Here is a 24,637-nt window from a genome sequence, read left to right as displayed (position 1 = left end):
GCTCGACAGGGACAGGTACTTCAATAAACGAGAGATTCAGAATGAATAAATGTGTTGGGCGGAGAAATGAATACAACAGAGCAAAATATGTAAAAGAAATAAACATTTATTTAAAAATACTTCGTATGAATTACGATAACCACAATCATAATATATTAATGTTACGTTATTGTAATTTTTCTCTAAATTTTTCCGTTGTATATTCTTACAAATTAATGTAATAATTAATACATTCGAATATGAACGATTTTCCACTGATATAGAATAAATTCTCCATTCTGGATGAATATTTTCATTTGAAGTTATAGAGTAAATTTATTGTATTTTACTTTTGTCAGGATAAATTCGCTCTGTCGCTTGAAATATTCACTCGTATGAAGTTAGAATTCTCTCTGATATCATGTAAAACGTTCACTTTTACGATTCTGAATAGTAATACTCTCACTAGCGCATTGGCTGAATTGTATTGACTGTTAAATCGTTTTAAACAAGATTTTATTTCGAAAAATTTACAGAATAACGAAAGACAGATTATTCTTACGGAAATTAATATATATGATGTGGTAATCATCTAATTATAGTGATCACCATGATAATCAATGCGTTGGTACAATTTTATCGCAATTCTCGAAATGTGCGCGCGCGCGCGCGTGCGTATGTGTGTATGTATGTATGATGGGGCGAAAAAGATACATTAAAAATAATAACTAAGACATTGATTGCAAAAGCAAAAATAACAGGAATTGATGAGGGTATGAAGTTAAAAGTGGAAGGTAATTTATTTAAATCGTAAACATAAGACGAAGTATCTCGTATTGTAAATCGATCGCACGCAGTGAAGGTTACTTTAAGTTCGGAAGTTGCTCGAGCATCGAGTCTATATCACGTTTTGAAGGATGGTGAACTAATATATTTAGGTTTACTTCTACGTTCCCCGGAGAAAATATTTCCCAATAAGTTGGTAACATTTCCCATTTCATTTCTACCGGCATATCGTTCATATCGACATTTTTTGGAAGAGGCCTAATATTTCTGAAAACGGCCTTGCCAATCCTCATCCACTTCCACTTGTGTTCTTCGAAAGGTTTATCAGACGTGATGATAATATCTGGATGGAAATTCTTCTCGATCTCGGCGCGATCCAAGTCACATTTCACACTGCCGGCTGACTTCACTGATATTATATTAATTATCGGCGCTTCCCACCTGTTCATCTGAATAAGATATACATGTTTTTAGTTAGCCAATCAGTATTTAACATTTAATAACACATATTTTCATACACAATACAGATATACACGTATATAAGCGTCGCCGAGATATCAACGCTTTATTTATTTACATTGTTTATAACGACTGGGAGACTCGGATCTGAAAGGGTTTCAGCCGACTCAATGAGTCGCTAATACTGTTATAATTAAACGTATAATTAGTTGTAACGCAAATAAGGTGCATTAATTACCAAAATATCTCGTTCATCACTATATCTCTCGGAAAGTTTCTTATAGTTTTCCCAAAATGTTACCTCCTTGTTTTTCTCAGGAAAGCAAAATCCCAAGCGTAATCTACCGTTGTTTAGACCTCTGCAGAAGAACCGACTAATTCGTTATTAGCAATAGAAAATACTATGTGGAGCATCGAAAGATTTTGTTGTTATGTTTACCTGCATAACCATGAGGCAGCGTTGTTTCCACAGTCGATTACTGTCTCGCTGGTTACAAATTTATTGCAGAGAGTTGTGTAGCATTTGACTTTTACGTTGAAATATAAGTATCTCATATCTAATAGCAGATCTTTAGGCATCGATTCACACTTGATTACTACCATGTTGGAGTCGATCGGTATTACTTCCAGTTTGCTGAGCTCGCTATTGTTTGTGTAATTTTGGACACACATGTTGTCCTCGTCGTACACTACGAACATGCTGACAGACAAAGTGTGGAATGAGAAAATGCGTGATCACTCATGGCTTGGTGTGTTACGTAGCATAAATCGTGTTACTTTCTACGGTTATTATACTCACCTATTCCGGAGTTTCATTTTGCGCAGATTGCTTTCCTCGCAGACATCGCGTGAATATTTATTGGATTGAACGTATCTACTCGCGCCCCACATTACTGGATGTTTATATGTGTTCAAGACATGGCCGTTTTTTATCCAATTCGGATTTGGCAATTCGACTTTCAGCATTATGTCTCTTCGGTATCTGTCGAGGAACCTGTTGTAAAATCCGGACATGTTTCGTCTGGATATGCTGCAAATATGATGAATATAACCACACTGAAAGGAGGAATGTTGACTTAAGTATTGGGTTTTAAGAGAAAAAGAATCGCTTGATTCGGTAAAGAATCGCTTGAGTCGATAAAGAATCCGCTTGAAATTATATCGGAATCAAGTCGAAATAGTGTAGAAATTAACTGTCGGCTTGATATTTTTAAAATTTAGACGTTGACGATCTAGTCGTTGTTTAGTTTATATTATACTCAAGTCGACTCGATATTCACGGTATGGACTCGATTTGGATGATTATGACAACAATAATAGATCATCAATAATCGGTCGATATCTGTATATCTTCCAGATATTGAATCGATATATAGGTTAACCACGTGTAGACACGTCATTGAAATAATATCAAGCGGATCCGTCGTGCAAAGCATCGAAATCGATAGAAAATCTAATTTTTGTCAAATTGGACGTTCCGAAAAATGATTATCGTTATCGATTCGATCATTAACTCGTGAATCTGAGCCATTCGTAGTCGCGAGAGAAGTTTGATAGAAGAATTCAGATTTTGCTTTGTACTATTCACTGCAATTAGCATTCGATCAGCTAGCTATTTGAACGAATATTCTGCAGCTGTCTCGTATGTTAATCGTCGATCACGTAAGGAATAATAAAAATAAAGTATTATTTTTTACCTAGACGGTTTTTCCGTTGAGATGCTACAGTCGAACTTCTTTTCGGTCCGTTTCTAATCGCACACTGAGAACGTCGATGTTTTGTGACCGACGCAGGTAGTCGTCCGCGTTAGAAGGTTAGCTTCTTAACTTAAATATCTTTATACCTTCTCAGATGTTTTGCACTTTTGAATAGAATAGATTTTCGAGACACACTGAAACTGGCACTTCCTACCACTTGCCTCGTTCGACTGTTCTATAATTCTTCGTCAAATCGTTCGGAACGTTAGGAGTCTGTTAATGCGGTGAGATTATAAGCTGCGAATGATCAACATATGTACTTTGTTTATGTTTTGAGTTTTTCTCTATGTTTCTTAACAGGACTCTGCCACGTGCGGACAATATTCTCCCAAATATTTACTGTAGATACAAATTCATTATAAACTGATATAACGGTGACTTGTACGTTTTATTGTGTTTCTATGATGCGTGATAGAAAGTTCAGAAAGTTTACAAATGAGCCTATAATGAATTATACATCACAACGTTAAACAGTAATTACAAGTGAAAGGAACGGGAAACCCCACAAAAATGCACGTTGCGTTTCACATGGATACACGTGGAACTACAAAACCACATGGATCTCCATGTGGACACAATGTATCTGTTTTCGTGGGGGAAAGAGGAGAGCGGCAGAAAAGAGATTGCAAAAGTCGCAAAGTAGGAGGAGCCGCATTGACAAACTATTATAAACATTATAAACAATAAACTTGTAACTGTTGTTAACACATAACATGATGTAACTCATAACTAATTATATGACAACTAATATAACAATGTACACGATATAATATAATATTATAATATACATTAGCAAAATTAATAATTATAACAATTGAAGCAACTAATATAAACAATAACTAACATTACGGACCAAGTGACGCAAATGGATAATGTTCTTACCTTTTTAAATTAACTTTACCATATCGATTAATCACGTTCTGATCACGTTTCTGATTGGAAATATATATGAATATAGAAAATTGATTTATATAAAAGAAATGTATATATACCAATATATATATATATATATATATTCAATATATTTGTTTTGTATATATATTTGTTTTATATGTGTATATATATATATATATATATATATAAAACAAGTCGTATGACAACAGTTGAAGTAATTAACAATGCAATAATATTAAATCGCATATTTTTATTCTTTGCAAAGCAATTATTAATTTAAAGATCTTTGATATTGATATATATATATACATAATTAAATAAATACAATAAATACAATAAATTACAATTATTATTTATACTTATTTTTATTGCTTTATTTAAAACTTTATGCGTAAATGCATCGCGAGACTTGTCGCAGTATAATTGAAGCGTATAAAATTGTGAAAGTGTGCTAGACAGTATTGCAATTAATATTAAAACAGTATTGCAATATTAATTTTAAAAACTGTATTATTTGCGAATGAAATCATGAAAAATATTCTTGCTTTTCCAATTAACCATATTAATGCATCGCTTTTCTGCTTGGAATTGGATATGAATATGGAAAGTTAGTTTTTATAAAAGCAATTAATAAATCGCATGAGAACTCTTCACTCCATATTATCTAGATTGTCAGTGTCTAGGTGTTTGTAGTTTTTCATAGGGATATGCACATACACGTTGTCGTTTACGTGTACCTCCGCCGGAATGTATAGTTCGCAATGTAATAAATACATATCTAATGTCATGTCCATGGGTATGTTCCGCGGATGCATCTTTGTACACTGTCTAGAAAGACAAAGAAGAAAAGAGAAAAGAGAGCGCTTGAATATTAATAAATCAAAATATATTTCACGATATCTTATTGAAAGGGAACGAGAGGAACATTATCTTATTTCGTAATCGTCGCGAAGATTTGCAGTGCAGAAATAGAAAAAGAAAAAGGAATTAAGAACGGGACGTGTACCGATAAGAGAGTCAAGGGTGAAGAACATTGCGTCAAGTATACTATTGACGCAATTGCGATTTAATTTACCTCGACCACGGTATGATATTCCTGATAATCGCATCACCTATCTTGATCCACTCCCACTCGATCTCTTGAAGAATGCATGGGGAAGTCCACCAAATGACGATATTCGGTTGAAATTCCTCGATTGTTTTAGGACATCCGTCGTACTTGCTGTTCCACTCGTGTAGCATCTTGTTGGATATTAACGTGTAAGTCGGTACACTCGCAGAAGATATCTGTTGAGATGAGACGCATCGAGTCATATCTAAGTGAAATGTGATATTTCCATTTCAAATCTTCACCCGGAAAATTTCAATACCGTAAGATCTCTGTCATCCCTTATTGTTTCGTACGTCTTGGCCAAACATTCCCAAAATGTTTGCTTCACGTGTGCGTCGGCTTCAGTGTACGCTAAACGGATGTTTGGTCTGTTGAGGTATCTACAAGTCGCTGCGTCAGGGCTTAGTGTTCCTCGACGATGAAATTTCGCGCGCAAACATTAATGCCTGTCAAACACACATACCTGGAGATCCATTCGGCGGCTTCTACGCCGCAGTCGATACACTTCAGATTTACTATGAATTTCATGTAGAGTGATGTGCTGCACGTGATGATATCTCCATTTCTTCTGATATTATCTATGTCCAAGACTAAATCTAACATTCCTATACCTTTCAATATCATCATGGATTTATTGATAGACTCTATTCTCAGAGCCGACAAAGAGTAATTCATATTTTCTAGATGGAGATTTTCCACGCATTTGGTATCCTCGTTATATATCACGAACATACTGATAAAGTAAGAGTTGAATATTATATCCGGCAGGTTGTATAACGAGAGTTCTTTGACAAATGTGCGTTAAATAATATATTATAAATAATATATTATTATCTAAGTGATATTATTATTGGTAATAATAATAAACGCAGTAAACATCGACTTACGGTAACATTATACAAATGTTATAATTCTTCATTGTGAACAATGTGACTACTGTATATCACGTATATTATATTTACATTACTGGGTGAAAAATTGTAATATTGAATTAATGTTACTGACGGTTGGTGTTTACTGTGAAATAATTTGATTATTTTATTTATTAATTATAGTAATATATTTTATTATGAATTAATAATATATAGTTAAATAATCCTCTTGCTGTAACACATTTTGACAATTAAATAATTTGATTAATTAAATAAAAAATTTAAATTACTCTAATTATGGATATGTAAAGTTATTTTTTTTTGTTTTCCTTCGTAAAATCTGTAAGAAGGAGTAAAAGTCAGAAAGTATAAATTAATAAAGTATAAATTAATGCGAATAAAGATAAGTTTGATTGATTACGTTATATGTGCACTGTTACATTACAACCTCGGTAACACTAATTGTCATTTGAGTCTGCAGCAAAATCGATCGTAAATTAAGACAGTTAATTTTTTAACATTATACTGACTTGTTTCGATATTGGAAAGTATCACTGAATCCTATAGGGCCTTTAAAGGAAAATTGACATTTCTTCATGCTCATTCCGTTGGCTCCTTTCAGTGGATACATATACAAAGATTCTACTCTACCGATTTTGAACCATGTTGGTTTCGATAAGTGTCTGTATATGATACATTTCCGATCAATCTTGGTCAACAATTCGTCTCCCGGCTCAAGTGTATTCTTCTCCATGGCTAATTGCGAAATTAAAATCTGAAATCACGAAGACACGTTTGTTGAAAACTTATTCTTATTCTTCGGGATCTGGATTCTTTTTTATGATGTATTGTTTATTTTTCGACCTTTACCGAATCGTAAACCACTCCGCGTTGCTTCGTCCTTGCGGAACGTTATCCCATATAAGTAATAAAATTTTATTCAAATACGCATTTTACAATCACTAGCAATATATGGTTTAATATAAGCAATTTTAATATATATTTTCTTGGTTGCTAACAATTAATTAGTATAAATTCATATTCAGTGAAACGTTGAATTTGATTGATTGTTCCAGAAGAACATACGCGTGAGAGCAATAAATAAGAAACAATGACAAATCAGTAATACAATTCTTACCGTTAATATTAATATATCAATCGTTTTGCTTTTTATTTATGACAATGACTTTATTCGCAGTTTAAATAACGTTATTCAATATCTGTTACGGCGTTGCTTCCTCTTTGTTTACGAAAATGTTTAATTCACGGATTTTCCCCGATGTGCTTATGCTTGATCGAATTTCCACGATAAATTGAAACTGTTATACCACGTCGGCACTTTATTTTCACTTGATGCGCGCGCCACTCATATTTAATGACGATTTTTATTTTCTCAAATTATTTACATATAATGTTTATATTATCTGAATGTCATGAAAAAAAGCAAAATCAATAAACGGTAAACTGTTTACTTTTCTTACATTGTTTCGCTATGATTCTTCTACAGTTTCTTGTGTACATTTTACGGAGAAATGATTCCTCGAACATCGTCAAATATTAAATATTCAATGGAATGTTGACTATTGTTTCAAGAATATATTAAATATGCAACAAATGGAAAACAACTGCAATCCATTATAACAATCTCATCGTTAATATTCTTATAAATTGTTTTGTTCTTTAATTTATAGTCTTACTTCACTTGCAACTAACAGTACTTGATCCTTCCTACAAATATTGCTTCTTCGGAACGTTCAATCACTGGCCTTCCTGGATTTCATGCTCGATCGATTTCTTGCGGCGAATTAAAATCATCAAATAATTTCCGGTCCCTCGAATAACCTTTATTCTCGCGTTTTAATTTGTATTTGATAGCGATTTTATTTGTTTGTCGGATACAATGAGAAATCCAATAGAAATGTGTGTAATGATTATTTATTAGCATATTACTGACATTTATAATATAGAAATAGCCAACAGATAACTTATAAGTTATTGTATTCGTCTTTAATATTTCATTCAACCAAAAATATGGTGTGAATATGTTGTGGAATTTGTTGCATCTATATAATTCAGAAAGATTAAGAAGATAATTTTGGATTCTCAGTAAGTCATAATATTTGCAGCCAATATCACGCATAGAAGATATTCTGATGTTTCTCTGTTAATTTTGCGCGATGAAATCACCGTTTCTCTGACCGGGAATTTATATAAATAAACGGCTATTTCAATAGATCGTATAACTTTTATAAATCGCGTATCCTCTCTGTCGCATGAACTATGTATTAGTAGTACTGCGTTTATCAGCTGTATGAATTTATATATTCATACATACGCCAATTTTTTTAAGAGATATGAATGCACACGGTGTCATTTACTTTTACATTTCCAGGAACATACAATTCACAATACAATAAGTCTAACGCCGATCTCATTTCTATGGATAAGTCCATTGGCTGAATATTTATTTTTATTATACGAAAGAACAATTATTTGCAAATATACGAGTACTATTTCGTAGACGTGAAATTGTGCAAACTTATCTTCGTTTTTATTAGACTTTTATATTATTAACATGGGGTAATATTAGGATATGCAACTGTACAAATATTATCAGTTTAAATTATTTATTATTAATTTCTGGTCACTTTTTAAAGCGGTTTCCTCGAAGATTACATGAACACTCTACTCATTTTTTTTTAATTTATTAATCAACTTATGATTTTACATAAAATCATCAGCTTTTTGGGTTGACTGTCAACCATTGGGTCTCGCATTGAGAAACTGGCAAATCGTACTTATTATATTGCTCTTTGCTAATCAATTTCATTCGAATCGTCATTAACGCGGATATACACGGTATTGCCTATTCGCATTTCTCCCGGAAGATACACGTTGCAAGTTAACGTCATTAATTGTATAACCAAGTCTATAGGTAAATTCTTCGGTTCAATATCCGAATATCTAAATGTAAAAAAAGTATAATTTGTTAAGAAAAAGAAAAGAATTAGAAAAGAAATGTGTGCTGTCTCCTAGCCTGGTTTTAACGCTTCGCGACCAGTCGTAAGAGATATTAAAAATACCTGAGAAATAACAAATATTGATACGGTGTATAGTGATAATATAATTATTTAGACATAAATTTTCTCATTTAAATGGAATAAACAATTGCTTCCATGAGAGAAGCTACGATCTTAAGAAAATGTATATCTGCTCACTTGACAAAAGAAAGTTAAAAATTTATTTAATTATAAGAGATTTACTTATACTAATATATATAATTTTACGAGAGTACATTTTTTTTAGTAAGAAAATACGCATTTCCTTAAATCTATAATTCTTCATGAAAGCAATTGTTTATTTTATTTAACGAATTTAAATTTAAATATATATATTATCCACCGACTAAATATTATTTATTTCTTAGATATTTTTTTTCTTAGAATACAAAATTACAAGAGATTTATGATGAATGCGCACCTTCCCCATGGATTGATATTCCTTATGACTGCATCGCCAATTTTGATCCACTCCCAATTAATCTCGAAAAAGGGAGAACTTCTATACGGCGTAACGATAATATTCGGGATAAATTGCCGCATATGTATAAATTGTGATAATTTTTCGTTTATGATGGTGTGCGATCTCTCCGAGACCAATGTACAGTTCGGTAATTCCGCGTAACATACCTGAGGAGAATAATTATTCCGTGATTAAGATACATTTTAGTATCGTGATAATATCGCGAAGTGCAGTACATCCAATCGGAAGTAATCAGCAATATCGATGCTTCAGATTAGCTATTAATACTATATGATATAAATGAACGTTATAATTTCATTACGCCACCATGGATTCTCGATCCTTGCCGTTGAGCGAGTATAGTTGGCCGAACTGATTCCAATATAACTCTCTCATCATTGAGCCTGGCTTGTTAAATCCTAAACGTAAATCTGGCTTGTCTAGACACCTGTGGACCGGTTTATCATTATTGAGCCCTCCCAGCAAATGATAGAAACTATATTTCCAAAATTTCCGTCCAAATTATTCTCAAATGTACATACCTAGAGACCCATTCGGCGGCCTCTTTACCGCAATCGAGGCAGCGTAGTTCCACTAGATGTTTATGATTGAGCGATTCGTAGTACGGAATGATTTGGAAGCTCTCCTGGATTTTCATCAGGTCCAAGATCAACTCGTGCATGCCGCTGGCCTTTAATAGCATTATGTGATTGCTCATAGGTATTATTTCTAGTGTGCTCAAAACAGGGTTGCAGGTCTCCTCGTACTTATGTTTGGTCTTCTGATTGTATATTATGAACATGCTGACACAATGCGAAATGAAAATTTAATATTATTTCCGCCGGATAATACATCGAGCGAAATCTTAATGCGAATTTCAGGTCGAAGAGGAATATTCTCCGGCCCGACACTTACTGATTCTGAATCTGACAATTATTATTTATCGCACTCAGTCCGCACAAGTCAAATTGACAGACAGGTAAATCCATTGCCTTGCCCGCAAACATTGGATACAAGCACATGTTCCTCACTCTACCAACTTGAACCCATTTTTTGGTGCAATCAGCTAATTCTGTGGAAAGTGACTGGTATCTGTTACTTAATATCTGTGTCTTGTACATCTCGTCGTCAAAGCTGCAATCGGGAATGCATTTCTTGAGAACACGAGTCGTCGGAATTTCAAAAAAGTCTTAAATATGAATCCCATCGTGCTGTTGTCTCGCGAGCGTATTATGATAGAACTTGCCATCGACTTGCAAACGACGATCCGACTACGAAGGTTGATTTAAGAATTCTCGATTCTTTTGCGATAACGAAGATTTTCGTTTGCTTCGCGCAGGAGGAGAAATGCTAGAATGAGTAATCGACAAAGAAGGTTACTTACGTAATTTGCATCTATGCAATTTTTCATGAGTGTCACGGATTATATCATTCTCTCTCTCTGTTCTAATTTGTTCGCTTACATTGACCGTGGCCAACACTGTGAGATACACTAAATCTGAGCCATTATATACAAAGTGTTTATATAGCTGTTATATAAACTGTTTTTATATAAACAGTTCTTTTTCGATTGTTAATGATGATTACCGCACGTAGATTTTTCCCAGTCTTTACAATTGATTCTCCTAATGAAATAAAGCCGCCGGTACACATCGATCGTCGGTCGTATAAAACGAATTATATTTTAAGAAACCGTTAACATTCGAAGAACTCAGATTGTGAGTACCGGGAGACGGACGCGAACGATCGATCGGACTTCGTGTTTATCAGGTTTGTCGTATTTTCGGTTTTTCTGAAGCACACTCTATGTATATTTTGCGAACGATTGCGTGTGGACGTAATGTGAAATAAAGCAACGATCTATGTAACGATATCTTGTTATTATAATCGGAAATATATATATATATATATATATTCACAAAGATAACAAGAACGATATAAAGAGAATACAAAAAGAATGACAAATACAGAAGTTATAACAAATATAAAAAAATAATCTCTCTCCCTCTCTCTCTCTCTCTCTCTCTCTCTCTCTCTCTCTCTCTCTTTCTCTTTCTCTTTCTCTCTCTTTCTCATGCTCTCATTCTTTCTCACGTAAATGGAATTGAAATTTTGTATTTATTTAATATTATGTATGATAATACAATGTATACTGCGCCTGTTAAGTGACGTGCGAGTGGGTCTTATATATATATTAATGATTTTAACAAGAAGTTATTATTTAATAAAAATATTATTTAATATATAATAATAATAATATAAATGTATATAATAATATAAATATTATTTAATAAAAATTTATTAAATCGAGCACATTAAATCTTCGCTTATTATTAGTAATATAAAATTGTACACGTAAACAGTTCCAAAAATATATGTTGGAAAAGTGCAGAATATAATTTTCTACTGTTGTCTTGTTTCTACTTACGAAGAAAAAAGTTAAAAAGATGGACCATTTACATTGCATTTATCTGGTCGTTTTTTAAATGTTCAATAAGTCCCATTGAAACAATTTAAAATATATTGACGTTTATTTTAATATTAATATATTTATTTTAATATTAATTCTCATATTTCTGTTATGGTCGAAGTACTTGACAATGAAAATGTAGAAGATTCTTTGAGGATATTTTGAAACAACATATATATATATTTTTAGAATATTATATATATGAATATATTTCAGTATATCTTGAAGACATTCTGCATGTCCAACATATTTTTGCACATTTAAACCCCATTATTTTACAATCGCAGTAGTAATTGAATGTTTTAAAGAATGCTGCACAGGTCCACTTTTTTTCTTGTATTGTGTGTATTTTTCATGAGAGATTGACTAATGTACACTGAATCGCCCATTCGCACGGTTCCGGATTGATATAGCTCGCAATGTAATAACATCAAATTCATTTTCATATCCGCTGGCATTTGCTGCGGATCGAGTATCGAACTGCGGTTACATCATAAAAAAAGAAATACGTGAATAATGCATTAGATATTTTTATTTTAGATTAGATATTATTATTTTATTTTTACATTACTTTATTATATTTATTTTTATTTTACATTAGATATTATTATTAGGGAAATTCTGATGATTTTCGTTTTGACGTCCGTTGAGAACATTACAGACTTGCACTAACAAATTTGAAGATGGGCAAACGAAAGGATTAAAATGCTAATTGCGTTCGTGTGTTTACCTGTCCCATGGTTTGACATTCTTCATGATTGCCTCGCCGACCATGATCCATTCCCACTCAAACTCGATAAAAGGAATTGTAGACAATGGCGTAAAATAGATATCGGAGGAAAAATGGTTTTGATCAATATGATATGCCGATACTTTATTTAACTCTGTTAACGATTGGTGCGACAACAACGTGTAACGTGGTATAGTGTTGAAAGGTATCTAAAGAGATGTTATATTTCGAATTATTTGTTTATAATACAACAGTGTAATATAACAGTTTAATCCCTTCACGAATTATGCCACTACTATAAACGAGAGTATAATTTGTATGATTTGTAAATGAGACCGGTGAAATCGCTCAGCCGTGATGTAAAAATATATAAATGTTATATTTATATAACATTTGTAACATATAACACGTAACATATAAGTTAACAGTTGAGCAATATAATTTACATTATTTAAAATATTAATTTATAACTTGACTAGATTACCACAATGTTCCTCTCATCTGGCTCTAATCGATACGTCTGTTTCAACTGATGCCAGAAGTAACCTGCAGTTTCGGACTCAGTTAAAGCATACGCTAAACGTAGTGTAGGTTTATTCAGGTATCTGTAAATCAACTAATTAGCACACTTTTCAGTGATAATGTGGAATATCACAGGATGCTCTATAAAATCATGAAATACTCACGTAGATATCCAATCGGCTGCCACATCGCCGCAATCAATGCACATTACCTCAACCATATATTTTTTGCAGAAGGACATTTTGCAGCTTATGAATTTCCATGCTGGCGGTGGACAACTTATCATCAAGTTGTCCGATTCTGGTGCCGCGAAGTGTAGGTTGAAAATCTGAGATCTTCTAATTATTATATCTTGTAGTTCGAAATTTAGCTCATTCTCTTGGATGATGTTGTTTTCCTGGTCATATATGACGATCGTACTGATAAATTGAGTGAAAATTGAATATTATTTTCAGCATTCGGTATGATCGAAATTCCATTTGTCGTTTATATTATCTAATTAGCTCAGCAGTTATCGCGTAATATTTCAACACTGATATAAAGTTGATAACATTATCAATTTACAAAATTCTTTTTTCTATACTTCTGTTATTTGTGATCAGTATTATAAGTAAATATATTTATGAACATATTTGTTAATAATTAGATATAATTACATTATGTTTATACATAATGTAATTAGAATGTAATAATATTGTCTTTTCTAAATCACATGTAAACAAATTTCGCAAGTTAAGATGATAAATTTTGAATACTAACTCTTTTCGTAAATTGTCTGTTTTGTCCTCTTTAGACCAACCAGTCAAACCAGTACTGTTACATAGATAATTGTTTGCTTTTGTTATATTGCCTGATAATGGCCTTAAATACACGTCCGTGACTGTACCTACGTGGGACCATAAATAATTATTTTTAAAGTCTTCATCGAGAGGTGTAATGTTGCTACTGTCTTTCATGTTGCACGTAATCACACACGCAAAGATACAAATAATTCAATATAAATTTATGAAAATTTAATTTTTAAAACCGCAATTGTCCGCTTATGATTCGAACGATAAGGGACAGACGCTAACAATAGAAGAATTTAACTGGTTTGTAGTATTTCATTATGTTTCTTCCGCGGCTTTCTATTTATATTCCATGATCATGATCATAACGTTATTGGCGAATAAAGATATTTGTAATGTATATTTGAAGACGTTAGTTTGTAAATATAGACTTGTCTAATCTTGTAAAGTTTAATATTCAACTCACATCGATATTCTATTAGACGTTAATCATTCTCTTATCTGATTTGTGATTCGAATTTGTGTTTCAAGTCGAAGAAGTGCAAATGAAGAATCATTGAATTCAAGACAGTAACTTTTTTATTATATGCTTGATAAAGTTATCAATTAATTTAAAATATTATATCTGTTATATAATGCGATACGTTATTGATGGAGACAGAGCAAGTGTAATTTTATATAAAATTATAAGAAAGTTGAGGGAACATAAAGCAAAATTTTTTTCGTTAAAAATTTATTTTCAGAAAATTAAATATTGGGAAGAGAAATTTGGAAAACTGATAATATCCGTGTCTTTGTTTCTTCAGTTTTCTCAACATCTATTTGCAGTCGACGTACATATTTTAATTGATTTATTTATTACAATGTAAATAATATATATAAAGTTTAAATACAAAAATAAAATGGGATAAAATATGAACAGAAGCTTTATCCAAATGGGAATATCTCTTTCCTACACATATAATTATTATATAATTATATATAATAATTAATATAGTTATTATATATAATAATTATATATATAATTATTCTATATAATAATATTTTATACAATATATAATTATTCTATATAGGATGTTATATATAATAATATTATAAATATACTGTATACATATATATATGTTCTACACTGTATATATGTTCACAAACATAATGAGAACGACATAAAGAGAATACAAAAAGAATGATAAACAGAGAAGACAGAAGTTATAACAAATATAAAGAAACAATCTCTCTCTCTCTCTCTCTCTCTCTCTCTCTCTCTCTCTCTCTCTCTCTCTCTCTTTCTCATGCTCTCATTCTTTCTCACGTAAATGGAATTGAAATTTTATATTTATTTAATATTATGTATGATAATACAATGTATACTGCGCCTGTTAAGTGACATGCGAGTGGGTCTTTTATATATATATATATATATATATATTAATGATTTTAACCAGAAGTTATTATTTAATATAAATTTATTTACTTAAATACATTAAATCTTCGCCTATTATTAGTAATGTTGAATCGTACACATAAACAGTTACATATAAAAGCATATGTTGGAAAAGTGCAGAATATAATTTTCTATTGTTGTCTCGTTTCTACTTACGAAGAAAAAAATTAAAAAGATGGACCATTTAAATTATATTTATCTCGTCGTTTCCTCAATGTTTAATAAGTTCTATTGATACGATTTAAAACACGATTAAATTGACGTGTATTTATTTTAATATTAATTCTCATATTTTTGTTAAGATCAAAGTAATGTCAATGACAATTGATAATGAAAATGTAGAAGATTCTCTGAAGATATTTAAAAAAATATATATATATAAATATATTTTTAGAATTTCATATATCTGAATATATTTCAATATATCTTGAAGATATTCCGCACGTTCAACATATTTTTCCACATTTAGCATTTAACACATTATTCTGCAATTGCAGTAGTAATTGAATGTTTTAAAGAACTAGTTAACGTTAGATCTATTTTTCCTTTTGTATCGAGTGTATTGTCTGTAAGAGGTTGGCTAACGTACACTGAATCTCCCGTTCGCACGCTTCCAGGTTGATATATCTCGCAATGTAACAACATCAAATTCATTTTCATATCCATTGGCATTTGCTTCGGATCGAGTATTGAACTTCGGTTACATCATGAAAAAAGAAACACATGAATAATGCATTAGATATTTTATCAGGGAAATTTTGATGATTTTTGTTTTGACATCCGTTGAGAACATTACAGACTTGCATTAACAAATTTGAAGATAGGCAAACAAGGGGATTAAAAACTAATTGGGTTTGTGTGTTCACCTGTCCCATGGTTTGACATTCCTCATGATTGCCTTGCCGACCATGATCCATTCCCATTCAAACTCGATAAAAGGAATTGTAGACAGCGGCGTAAAGCAGATATCGGGGGAAAAATGGTTTTGATCATTATGATATGACGATACTTTACTTAATTCTATTAACGATTGGTGCGACAACAACGTGTAACGTGGTATAGTGTTGAAAGGTATCTAAAGAGATGTTATATTTCAAATTATTTGTTTATAATACAACAGTTTAATATGGTAATCTCTTCACGAATTATGCCACTACCATAAACGAGAGTATAATTTGTATGATTTGTGAATGAGACCGGTGAAATCGCTCAGCCGTGATGTAAAAATATATAAATGTTATACTTATATAACATTTGTAACATATAACACGTAACATATAAGTTAACAGTTGAGCAATATAATTTACATTATTTAAAATATTAATTTATAACTTGACTAGATTACCACAATGTTCCTCTCATCTGGCTCTAATCGATACGCCTGTTTCAACTGATGCCAAAAATAAGATGGAGTTTCGGGCTCAATTAAAGCATACGCTAAACGTAGTGTAGGTTTATTCAGATATCTGTAAATCAACTAATTAGCATACTTTTAATTGATAATGTAGAATATCACAGGATGCCCTATAAAATCATGAAATATTCACTTAGATATCCATTCGGCTGCTTCATTGCCGCAATCAATGCATTTTACCTCAACTACATATTTTTTGCAGAAAGACATTTTGCACTGTACGATTTTCAAATTTTGCAGTTGATCAAACATGTCTACAGCTAACTTGCACATTCCTGGTGCCATGAAGTATATATATAAATTGTTAGCTTTTTCAATTATCAGATTTTGTAGATTGATATTCGGCTCGTTTTCTTGGATGCAGTTGTTTTCCTGGTCATATATAACGATCATGCTGATAAATTGAGTGAAAATTGAATATTACTTTCAGCGTGTGATGTGATCGAAATTCTATTTTACATTATCTAATCAGCTGAGCAGTTGTCGCATAACATTTCAACATTGATATAAAGATTATAACATATCAATCTATAGAATGCTTTTCTCTATATTTCTCTTATTTGTGGATCGGTATTACAAGTAAATATATTTGTGAATATATTTGTTAAGTTATTGGAATATATTAGATATAATCACGTTATGTTTATACATAATGTACATTAGAATGTAATAATATCGTCTTGTCTAAAACACACGCGGACAAATTTCACAAGTTAAGGTGATAAATTTTTGAATACTAACTCTTTCCGTAACTCGGTCATCTTGTCCACTCCAAACCAACCAGTCAAACCGATACTTTTACATAGATAATTATCAGTTTCTGTTGTATTGCCTGATATTACTGGCCTTAAAGACACGTTCGTGACTGTACCTACTTGAAGCCACGAATAATTGTTTTTAAACTCTTCATCGAGGGGTGCAATGTTGCTACTGTCATTCATGTTGCACACAATTACGCGCGCAGAGATACAAGCAATTCAACACAGATTTATGAAAATCTAATTTTCAAAACCGCAGTCGACCGCTTATGATTCGAACGTTAAGAGAGAGATGCTAACAATAGAAGAATTTAACTGGTTTATGATAGTTCACTTCTGTGTTTCTTCCGTGACTTTCTATTTATATTCTATGATCACAACATTATTGACGAATAAAGACGTTTGTAACGTATATTTGAGAACGTTAGTTCGTAAGTACAAACTTTCCAAAACTTGTAGAGTTTGATATGCAACTCACATCGATGTTCTATCGGATGTCGATAATTCTCTTGTCTGATTTTTAATTCGATGTTTCAAGTCTAAAAAACGCAAACGAAGAATCATTTAATTGAAGTACTTTATTTATTATATGCTTAATAAAGTTATCAATTAATTAAAAATATATCTTATATAACGCGAGATCTGTTATTGGTGGAGCAAGTGTAATTATAAGAGAGAAAATTGAGGAAATTTGGAACAAAATTTTTGTTTGTTAAAAATTTGTTTTCAGAAAAATAAATCTTAGGATGAGAAAATTGGAAAATTAATGACATCCGTATTTCTTCAGTTTGCTCAATATTTATTTGCAGTCGACGTATTCATTTTAATTGATTTTATTACAGTGTAAATAATACATATAAAGTTTAAATACAAAAGAACAAAAATAAGATGGCATAAAATATGAAGAGAAGTTTTATGCAAATGGGAATATATCTTTATTACACATATAATTTTTATATATAATAATTATATGTATAACTATCCTATATAGAGTGTTATATACAATAATATTAAAATAACATTATATATTGATTATGTGGAGTACATGTATAAAAAAATTTTTGCAAGCAGTCCGATAGAGGACCATCTTGTACTGAGAAATTAATGGATCAGACGAACATGTTCTTCTTCGTATTCAGAATCGTTCTTATTTACACGAATATACACAATATTATTTATAAATGCGCATCCAGGAATATATACTTCACAAAGTAAATGCATCAAGTTTAATGCCATATCCACGGGTATATCCGATTCTACATGTAATCTAAAAAAAAAAAAGAATGGAAAAATACTATTTATTAAAAGATATGATATGCCTTAAGTAAATATATAATTGTAATATTTTGCAACCTCTCGAAAATATTCGCATTTGCATCATTAGTGATTATAAGAGGTACGAGTGATAAATGCATTGAGAAAAAAATAATTAAAAGATAAGTAATGTTTGTTCGTTGTCCCCTAATAATATATTTATGTATATTATATTAATACACATATTTTTATATACTGTGAAAACATTGTCTTTCTCCTAATGAGGAAACATTCTTTTAAAACTACAGTTTCTCATGAAAAGCAATTATTTATTCCATTTAATTAAATTAATAAATAAATAATTAAACAAATAAAGGACTTTAGATCTAAATCAATATATTATTAGGAGAAGCACCGAATATATATTTTTCCCTGTTAGATATATGTTTGCTCTTGTATGAACATATAACTAATGAAAAATTTCGATTACAACCACGGTTTGACATTCTTCATGATTGCATTGCCGATATTAATCCATTCCCATTTAAATTCCGTAAAACTAGTATCGTGGAATGGTGCAAACACAATATTCGCTTGAAAATCATTCGTATGTACAGAGTGATTCAATCGGGAGTTTACGTAGGAGAGCGAGTTTTCTGACAAAAGTTGGCAGCTCGGAAAATTTTCGTAAGGTACCTGTAGGAAACAATTGGACTGAGTTATCTGATTGACATGTAGAACATTTCGATAATTGACATTATAATTTGTTTTCAATACCGTAATATCTACGTTATTTTCCTTCAAAAAGTTGTACTTGTACTCAAATGGTTCCAACGATTTATTCTGAGGTATATTATATCCTAAACGCGCATTAGAGTTTTGTAGATATCTGTATAAGTCGACTCGTTAACGTTGAATTTTCCAAAAGAGATACTGGGAGATTATCGCAGAATGTCAAGATTTGTCGGACGTTCGTACCTGGAAATCCACGCGGCGGCTTTTGTGCCGCAGTCGATGCAGTTTAGTCCAATTAAAAATTTATCATGGGAGGATGTTAAGGCCGAAATGCGTGTAGAAATGTTCTGGATAACCATTATGTCCAAGACTAAATCGGGCATTCCTTCACCTGCTAATTTGATTTTATATTCCGTCATAGGTATCATTTCTAGAGAATTCAGACGGGGATCTTTCTTGTCTTGAATCGTACATTTGGTGCTGTCATCGTATATCACGAACATGCTGATGTAATATAGAATAAAAGTTCAATATTTTTGTACAAATTAATTAAAAGACAGATCAAAGGAACAAATTCTCTTTTAATATAATTAGCCGCAGGTGAATACTTTCTTTCGTCGAATTAAACGGGTACATATAATTATATTAAATTCACGATGCTATATACGATAAGATTAAGCGTGATATTGTCGTCTACTTAAATTTGAAGAAAGAAAATTCGCTTTAAGCGAATCTTAAATCAAGCAAGAAATTTTTTGAACAACGTACTTACTTATTCCGCAAGATAAACTCATTTTGGATTGTTATTAAATTGTACCGGCCAATTTCGCAATGAGTAAGCTCTATTGGTTTACACGACAACAGTGGATATATATATATTTTTTTTATTGTACCAACATGGATCCATTTTTTATTTTTGTTATTTAATTCCATGGCTAATACATCCATTCTGGTTGCATTGGAATTATCAATCATGTTGTAAATAGTTAAAAATACCAAAACCTGTAATTATTAACATAATTATTGTGAACCTGAGTTTCTGAAATTTTATCGATATTACTGCACGGCCTTAACTCTACGTCGTTCTTTTTATTCTCGTCTTCACTTACAGTCAAGTTATCGTCAATTCACTTACAGTAAGAGAAAAATAATATTCTGTAAATTTATAATATATAAAATATATAATATTATATAACCTTTAGTAGTATGTAATTATACGGTTACGAGACACTTTATGGCCCAATGTATACCAATTTTTCACGACCTACGCATTGTTTTATCACGACTCGTTAAATTTTTCTAATGAATTGAAACTATCGGTTCAGGTCGTTCGTTTTATATTGACGATCAATGTCATCTAAGTTATTTACTTTGCAAATATACAGATCTGATGTGTCGTAATGGATATGAACGATAGATAGAATAGAGAGAGAGAGAGAGAGAGAGAGAGAGAGAGAGAGAGAGAGAGAGAGAGAGAGAGAGAAGAAAGAGTGTTTACCAGTTTTATCGTATTTTTGGTTTTTCTAGAGAACATCGTGTGTTTATATTCGCATCTTGTGGACGAATATATGCGGATATATCTCTAATCTTGCACGAGCTCGTGTAAATCCGTGAAATTCATAATCACCTTTTTTATCAGTGATGAAAGTTTTATAATTTCATTCGACTTACGTTCGAGTGCTACAAATCGAAAAGCCGCAAACGAACGTAAGAAGAAATAAAACAAAAATGGAAATTATGGAAAGATGTTTTGTTATTGTTATGAAAAATATCTATAGATGAAAAAAAAAGATGATCGTCAAATATAAAAGTTTTAGTAACGGATATGAATTAATAATTAACGATTAATTACATACTTATTACACATAGTATGTCACAGTATATTTATTATTTGATATTAATAATAAAAAAAATCAAATCAAATTGTTCATCATTGATGCTGTCAATCGTATCTTATTGTCGATAGTTTAAACTATCAGATGTTCAAGATTGAGATTCAATTCGTGCTATCGGACGCAACCGCTTTTCCGGTCGTACAAGCCGTGGATATAAATTCTTTCGAAGGAGTACAAACGCGAGTTGCATCTCCGACACAGGTTAATAAATTTATTTGCACGGCGATGCAGAACAGTAGATTCTGTTGTATTTATTTTATTACATCCAGTCGTGTCATTTTCGAGAAGATTAAAATATCTGTCGAGCTTACGAAGACTAAAGAATGAAAAGTCAGAATCTATCGCCACTTAATATCTAAAATAAATTCCACAAAATGTATAATAAAATGTAAATAATATCCTGTGAAAGAAATCCCTTCCGTCCCACTTAGTCTTTCTCAATTTATTTTTTGACGAAAATTTTATCGCCTACTTCTATTGTTCCAGGAATTAACACATTGCAATGTAACGGGAACAATTTTAGTTTCGCAGTTAGCATTTCGATGGATATGTTCCGCCAATCAATGTTGCTTATTAATCTAAATCAAGCAGAGAACACACGTATACAGACATCTGCTAGGTTTATGAGGGAGAAGGCAAGTTCTCTCGTAATTGTTCCAAACATTCGAAATTTGTTAAAAATATGCCGGCCCCGGTGAATAACAGATTTCGTGGGTGTATATATATATGTATACAAGCAATGTGCGAAATATATCTGATATGAATAATTACTTTGGATAAGGATTGATGTTCTTCAGGACTGTGTTGCCGATCATAATCAAATCCCATTCAGTTGAATCTTGCAAAGGAGAAGTCTCAAACATTATATTTGGTACAGTTTGATCTTTATTCCACAACATGTACGGTATCCATTGCTGATATGGACGTGGCATTAACTTGTAGTGAGATACAGGGTTCGAACATTGCTGAAATAGATAAATATTATGAAATTTAATATTTCAATATTTTCGATTAATATTCGTTTATTGTACTTATGATTAACGTATAAATAATCCAAATATGATCGTATATAGTACATATACGACTCTGTAAACTTTACGTTTAAGTTTACTAAACTCTTTTTCACTCGAGAAAATTGTGTCTAGCAATTTTATTTATTACGTGCACTTATCTCTATATATTATTGAGATTTTAATATAAGTTTAACTTTAATTTATGTATGTGTGTGGCACGCATACACGTGTGTGGGGATATGCGAATGATATAAGTGGTAATATATTTGTTTCAAAGATTAATAAATAGGAGGCAGATAAAAGTTTAAACGAAGATTTAAGTGAAGACATGCAGCCTCAGCGATTAATATTAATTAATAATATTACAATATTAATCAGGCATTATGAAACATATATTTTTATATTACTCAACTTTTATATACTCAAAATTGCTCTCATCTAGTTCTATATTATAAAACTTCTCATCTCGATGCGCGCTTCGTAATTCTCGAAATATTTTCCATACTGGTACGTTTTCTTTGAACTTATTGTACATATGAAATGCTAAGCAAGCATCCTTGTCTTTTAAACATCTGTTAATAAATTGGTTGTTAGTATTTCATGTTCTTAAGGTTGACGGAAAGCATGTCTCGAATCATCGAAGATTATTGAATATAACCGAACTCAGAAATCCATTCTGCCGCTTCTGGCCCGCAATCGCAACACAACATCTCAACATGGCGCTTGTGGCAGAACGTGCATGTAGTGCACATCACGATTTTGTCCCAATATATTTCATTTAAATTTATTATAATGCTAGATTTCTCATAAAAATTTAACAGCATTTTGGAATTATCCAAATTCGTTACTTTTAAACCGATTACCAAACGGTTGTCTGTGGCTCTAATAATACGATTGGTTCTGCAGTTGTATACTACAAACATACTGGTGGTGCAGTTATGATTAGTATTTTTGTCAGGCGAATGTCGAAATAAAAATTTCGTTTATCTTAATCTTCATAATCGACTGGATATCAGTATGAAGTATTATAATATATTAATGACGAGATATTTATATCAACACTTTAATGTGTTAATCTATTTTTTTATATATTTTGTGATATAAACGCACACTTGCAAAAGTGAGCGTGTCTAAAGGATCAAAATTAAGCTCTCAGTAATGTATTATATTTCTCACGTCGTTTATCGAAGATTTAAGAAAAAAATTACTACAAATTAAAGAAATAAATTCTCAGGTTTACTGATTACGGTATTCGAGATCCTTTAATTTCCCAATCATGTGCATGTCGGTAAAAGTGCATGTCGGTGTAGTTCTTCCACAACCGTCGAGCAACGGGTATGTAGATATATAAAAGACTTCACCAGCAATGTACCAATCCGAATCGATTGTCGAGATGTCGATTTTACTTCTCTTGCTAACAATTGATTGCAATAAGGGATGCTTCGATGTCTGGCGCAATACTTGCATGTTGCAAGTAATTATGAACGCTATAATCTGGAATTCATACACAAACGTACACGAGAATTTTAATTCTCGACATCTTGCTGCGTTATGCTGGCCGAGTTACGACAAGTTTTATAATACATCGCGAATTACTTAGTGTCTCGTTTAGCGCGGCTGTCCTCGCGCGAATTCTCACAACTCCGATACAAAATCGAGACGCATAATTAAATTTGGAAATTCGAACGTACTGTCACGATAGCGAATATCCTAAATTGGCGTTCCGGTGAGACGTCGTTTCTTTCGTTTTCGAAAATATACGAAACACGAGAGCGATTTGTATGTTTATCAATGCTACTCACGCAACTTGCAACGCAAACTGATATCACTTCAAGCCTGATTTATTTTTTATTTTCTTTCCTGGCAATATTGATAATATCGTGAAATCCCTTCTTCTTGTCTTTGATAGAATTAATCACGTACTGATCTGTCTTAATCTTGCGATCGTTCGAACCGATCGGTCAAGTTTTCACAGCAAACTGGCAAAATCGTCCGTTGAAAACTTCTCGCCCCAGTTATATTTATATTATTTATATACAGTTAATATGTGCTTTTGAAATGTTTATCCTTTAAGCATCGCGAAGAAGACGCGATCGATAGGTCGCTAACGGCATGTTTATCTAGTTGCTTGCCTTCTTAATTTATCTGAAGTGTGTGCTGCGTATATACCGCACATAATTTTACGCTAATAATCAATATGTAAATTGTGAATATCGATTCGCAGATACAAGCTCACC

General features: G+C 31.9%; 8 protein-coding genes across 12 annotated transcripts in view; 1 reads left to right on the top strand and 7 right to left on the bottom strand.

Annotated features, from left to right (window-relative positions):
* Window positions 1-24,637, top strand: part of LOC105181748 (PHD finger protein rhinoceros) — a 291,086-nt gene that overhangs the window by 122,054 nt on the left and 144,395 nt on the right. The window lies entirely within an intron of this gene.
* LOC105181761 (uncharacterized) lies at window positions 479-3,222 on the bottom strand. 3 transcript variants are annotated; one of them, XM_011138745.3, is made up of 5 exons: window positions 2,922-3,222; window positions 2,024-2,280; window positions 1,664-1,924; window positions 1,463-1,598; window positions 479-1,214 (listed from the first exon to the last, which is right to left on the bottom strand). In XM_011138745.3, the coding sequence occupies exons 2-5, from the start codon at window positions 2,236-2,238 to the stop codon at window positions 843-845; spliced, it is 984 nt and encodes a 327-aa protein (XP_011137047.1). In that variant the 5' UTR covers window positions 2,239-2,280; window positions 2,922-3,222; the 3' UTR covers window positions 479-842. The 3 variants fall into 3 exon arrangements, with proteins under 3 accessions (XP_011137047.1, XP_011137046.1, XP_011137048.1); XM_011138744.3 differs by having other exon boundaries at window positions 2,024-2,254; window positions 2,922-3,220; XM_011138746.3 differs by having other exon boundaries at window positions 1,463-1,583; window positions 2,024-2,254; window positions 2,922-3,216.
* On the bottom strand, window positions 4,508-7,232 carry LOC105181760 (mitochondrial amidoxime reducing component 2). Its single transcript, XM_011138743.3, has 6 exons — window positions 6,997-7,232; window positions 6,389-6,633; window positions 5,450-5,719; window positions 5,246-5,366; window positions 4,951-5,162; window positions 4,508-4,703 (listed from the first exon to the last, which is right to left on the bottom strand). Exons 2-6 carry the CDS (start codon window positions 6,610-6,612, stop codon window positions 4,526-4,528), a joined length of 1,005 nt encoding a protein of 334 aa, XP_011137045.1. The 5' UTR covers window positions 6,613-6,633; window positions 6,997-7,232; the 3' UTR covers window positions 4,508-4,525.
* On the bottom strand, window positions 8,469-11,214 carry LOC105181759 (mitochondrial amidoxime reducing component 2-like). Its single transcript, XM_011138742.3, has 6 exons — window positions 10,765-11,214; window positions 10,296-10,514; window positions 9,923-10,183; window positions 9,708-9,828; window positions 9,339-9,547; window positions 8,469-8,822 (listed from the first exon to the last, which is right to left on the bottom strand). Exons 1-6 carry the CDS (start codon window positions 10,773-10,775, stop codon window positions 8,675-8,677), a joined length of 969 nt encoding a protein of 322 aa, XP_011137044.1. The 5' UTR covers window positions 10,776-11,214; the 3' UTR covers window positions 8,469-8,674.
* LOC105181757 (mitochondrial amidoxime-reducing component 1-like) lies at window positions 12,078-14,225 on the bottom strand. Its single transcript, XM_011138739.3, has 5 exons — window positions 13,862-14,225; window positions 13,267-13,521; window positions 13,065-13,185; window positions 12,581-12,789; window positions 12,078-12,330 (listed from the first exon to the last, which is right to left on the bottom strand). The coding sequence occupies exons 1-5, from the start codon at window positions 14,056-14,058 to the stop codon at window positions 12,153-12,155; spliced, it is 960 nt and encodes a 319-aa protein (XP_011137041.2). The 5' UTR covers window positions 14,059-14,225; the 3' UTR covers window positions 12,078-12,152.
* On the bottom strand, window positions 15,775-17,876 carry LOC105181758 (mitochondrial amidoxime reducing component 2-like). Its single transcript, XM_011138740.3, has 5 exons — window positions 17,487-17,876; window positions 16,879-17,139; window positions 16,677-16,797; window positions 16,198-16,406; window positions 15,775-16,025 (listed from the first exon to the last, which is right to left on the bottom strand). Exons 1-5 carry the CDS (start codon window positions 17,684-17,686, stop codon window positions 15,812-15,814), a joined length of 1,005 nt encoding a protein of 334 aa, XP_011137042.1. The 5' UTR covers window positions 17,687-17,876; the 3' UTR covers window positions 15,775-15,811.
* LOC105181756 (mitochondrial amidoxime-reducing component 1) lies at window positions 18,545-20,840 on the bottom strand. The gene is made up of 6 exons (XM_025300861.1): window positions 20,689-20,840; window positions 20,265-20,494; window positions 19,736-19,996; window positions 19,535-19,646; window positions 19,254-19,453; window positions 18,545-18,770 (listed from the first exon to the last, which is right to left on the bottom strand). The coding sequence occupies exons 2-6, from the start codon at window positions 20,465-20,467 to the stop codon at window positions 18,605-18,607; spliced, it is 942 nt and encodes a 313-aa protein (XP_025156646.1). The 5' UTR covers window positions 20,468-20,494; window positions 20,689-20,840; the 3' UTR covers window positions 18,545-18,604.
* On the bottom strand, window positions 21,371-24,399 carry LOC105181755 (uncharacterized). Of its 2 annotated transcripts, XM_011138736.3 has the most exons (6): window positions 24,203-24,399; window positions 23,641-23,894; window positions 23,064-23,324; window positions 22,813-22,972; window positions 22,159-22,352; window positions 21,777-21,965 (listed from the first exon to the last, which is right to left on the bottom strand). In XM_011138736.3, the coding sequence occupies exons 2-6, from the start codon at window positions 23,865-23,867 to the stop codon at window positions 21,830-21,832; spliced, it is 978 nt and encodes a 325-aa protein (XP_011137038.1). In that variant the 5' UTR covers window positions 23,868-23,894; window positions 24,203-24,399; the 3' UTR covers window positions 21,777-21,829. The 2 variants fall into 2 exon arrangements, with proteins under 2 accessions (XP_011137039.1, XP_011137038.1); XM_011138737.2 differs by lacking the exon at window positions 24,203-24,399 and having other exon boundaries at window positions 21,371-21,965; window positions 23,648-23,874.

This window comes from Harpegnathos saltator, unplaced genomic scaffold (genome assembly GCF_003227715.2).
Source record: "Harpegnathos saltator strain DR-91 unplaced genomic scaffold, Hsal_v8.6 scaffold39, whole genome shotgun sequence".
In the NCBI taxonomy this organism is placed as follows: Eukaryota; Metazoa; Arthropoda; class Insecta; order Hymenoptera; family Formicidae; genus Harpegnathos; species Harpegnathos saltator.
This window is presented reverse-complemented; position numbering and strand designations above follow the sequence as displayed.

Bases quoted from the DNA above. Each gene is read 5' to 3' on its own strand.
- LOC105181761 (XM_011138745.3), bottom strand. From the start codon at position 2,238: ATGTCCGGATTTTACAACAGGTTCCTCGACAGATACCGAAGAGACATA. The intron at 1,925-2,023 runs GTGAGTATAATA...TTTGTCTGTCAG, and splicing joins AAAATGAAACTCCGGAATAG to CATGTTCGTAGTGTACGACG. The intron at 1,599-1,663 runs GTAAACATAACA...ATAACGAATTAG, and splicing joins GCTGCCTCATGGTTATGCAG to TCGGTTCTTCTGCAGAGGTC.
- LOC105181760 (XM_011138743.3), bottom strand. From the start codon at position 6,612: ATGGAGAAGAATACACTTGAGCCGGGAGACGAATTGTTGACCAAGATT. The intron at 5,720-6,388 runs GTCAGTATAATG...TTACTTTATCAG, and splicing joins ACTTTCCAATATCGAAACAA to TATGTTCGTGATATATAACG. The intron at 4,704-4,950 runs GTAAATTAAATC...TTGTCTTTCTAG, and splicing joins AATATCATACCGTGGTCGAG to ACAGTGTACAAAGATGCATC.
- LOC105181759 (XM_011138742.3), bottom strand. The intron at 9,829-9,922 runs GTATGTACATTT...ACCGGTCCACAG, and splicing joins GCCGCCGAATGGGTCTCTAG to GTGTCTAGACAAGCCAGATT. The intron at 9,548-9,707 runs GTGGCGTAATGA...TATTCTCCTCAG, and splicing joins GCAAGGATCGAGAATCCATG to GTATGTTACGCGGAATTACC.
- LOC105181757 (XM_011138739.3), bottom strand. From the start codon at position 14,058: ATGAAAGACAGTAGCAACATTACACCTCTCGATGAAGACTTTAAAAAT. The intron at 13,522-13,861 runs GTTAGTATTCAA...TCAATTTATCAG, and splicing joins ACAGACAATTTACGAAAAGA to TACGATCGTCATATATGACC. The intron at 13,186-13,266 runs GTGAGTATTTCA...GTTGATTTACAG, and splicing joins GCAGCCGATTGGATATCTAC to ATACCTGAATAAACCTACAC.
- LOC105181758 (XM_011138740.3), bottom strand. From the start codon at position 17,686: ATGAATGACAGTAGCAACATTGCACCCCTCGATGAAGAGTTTAAAAAC. The intron at 17,140-17,486 runs GTTAGTATTCAA...TCAATTTATCAG, and splicing joins ATGACCGAGTTACGGAAAGA to CATGATCGTTATATATGACC. The intron at 16,407-16,676 runs GTAATCTAGTCA...ACATCTCTTTAG, and splicing joins CAGATGAGAGGAACATTGTG to ATACCTTTCAACACTATACC.
- LOC105181756 (XM_025300861.1), bottom strand. From the start codon at position 20,467: ATGATTGATAATTCCAATGCAACCAGAATGGATGTATTAGCCATGGAA. The intron at 19,647-19,735 runs GTACGAACGTCC...CGACTTATACAG, and splicing joins GCCGCCGCGTGGATTTCCAG to ATATCTACAAAACTCTAATG. The intron at 18,771-19,253 runs GTGGTTGTAATC...TTTTTTTTTTAG, and splicing joins ATCATGAAGAATGTCAAACC to ATTACATGTAGAATCGGATA.
- LOC105181755 (XM_011138736.3), bottom strand. From the start codon at position 23,867: ATGCAAGTATTGCGCCAGACATCGAAGCATCCCTTATTGCAATCAATT. The intron at 22,973-23,063 runs GTTCGGTTATAT...ATTTATTAACAG, and splicing joins GCGGCAGAATGGATTTCTGA to ATGTTTAAAAGACAAGGATG. The intron at 22,353-22,812 runs GTTGAGTAATAT...TATCTATTTCAG, and splicing joins GCAATTTTGAGTATATAAAA to CAATGTTCGAACCCTGTATC.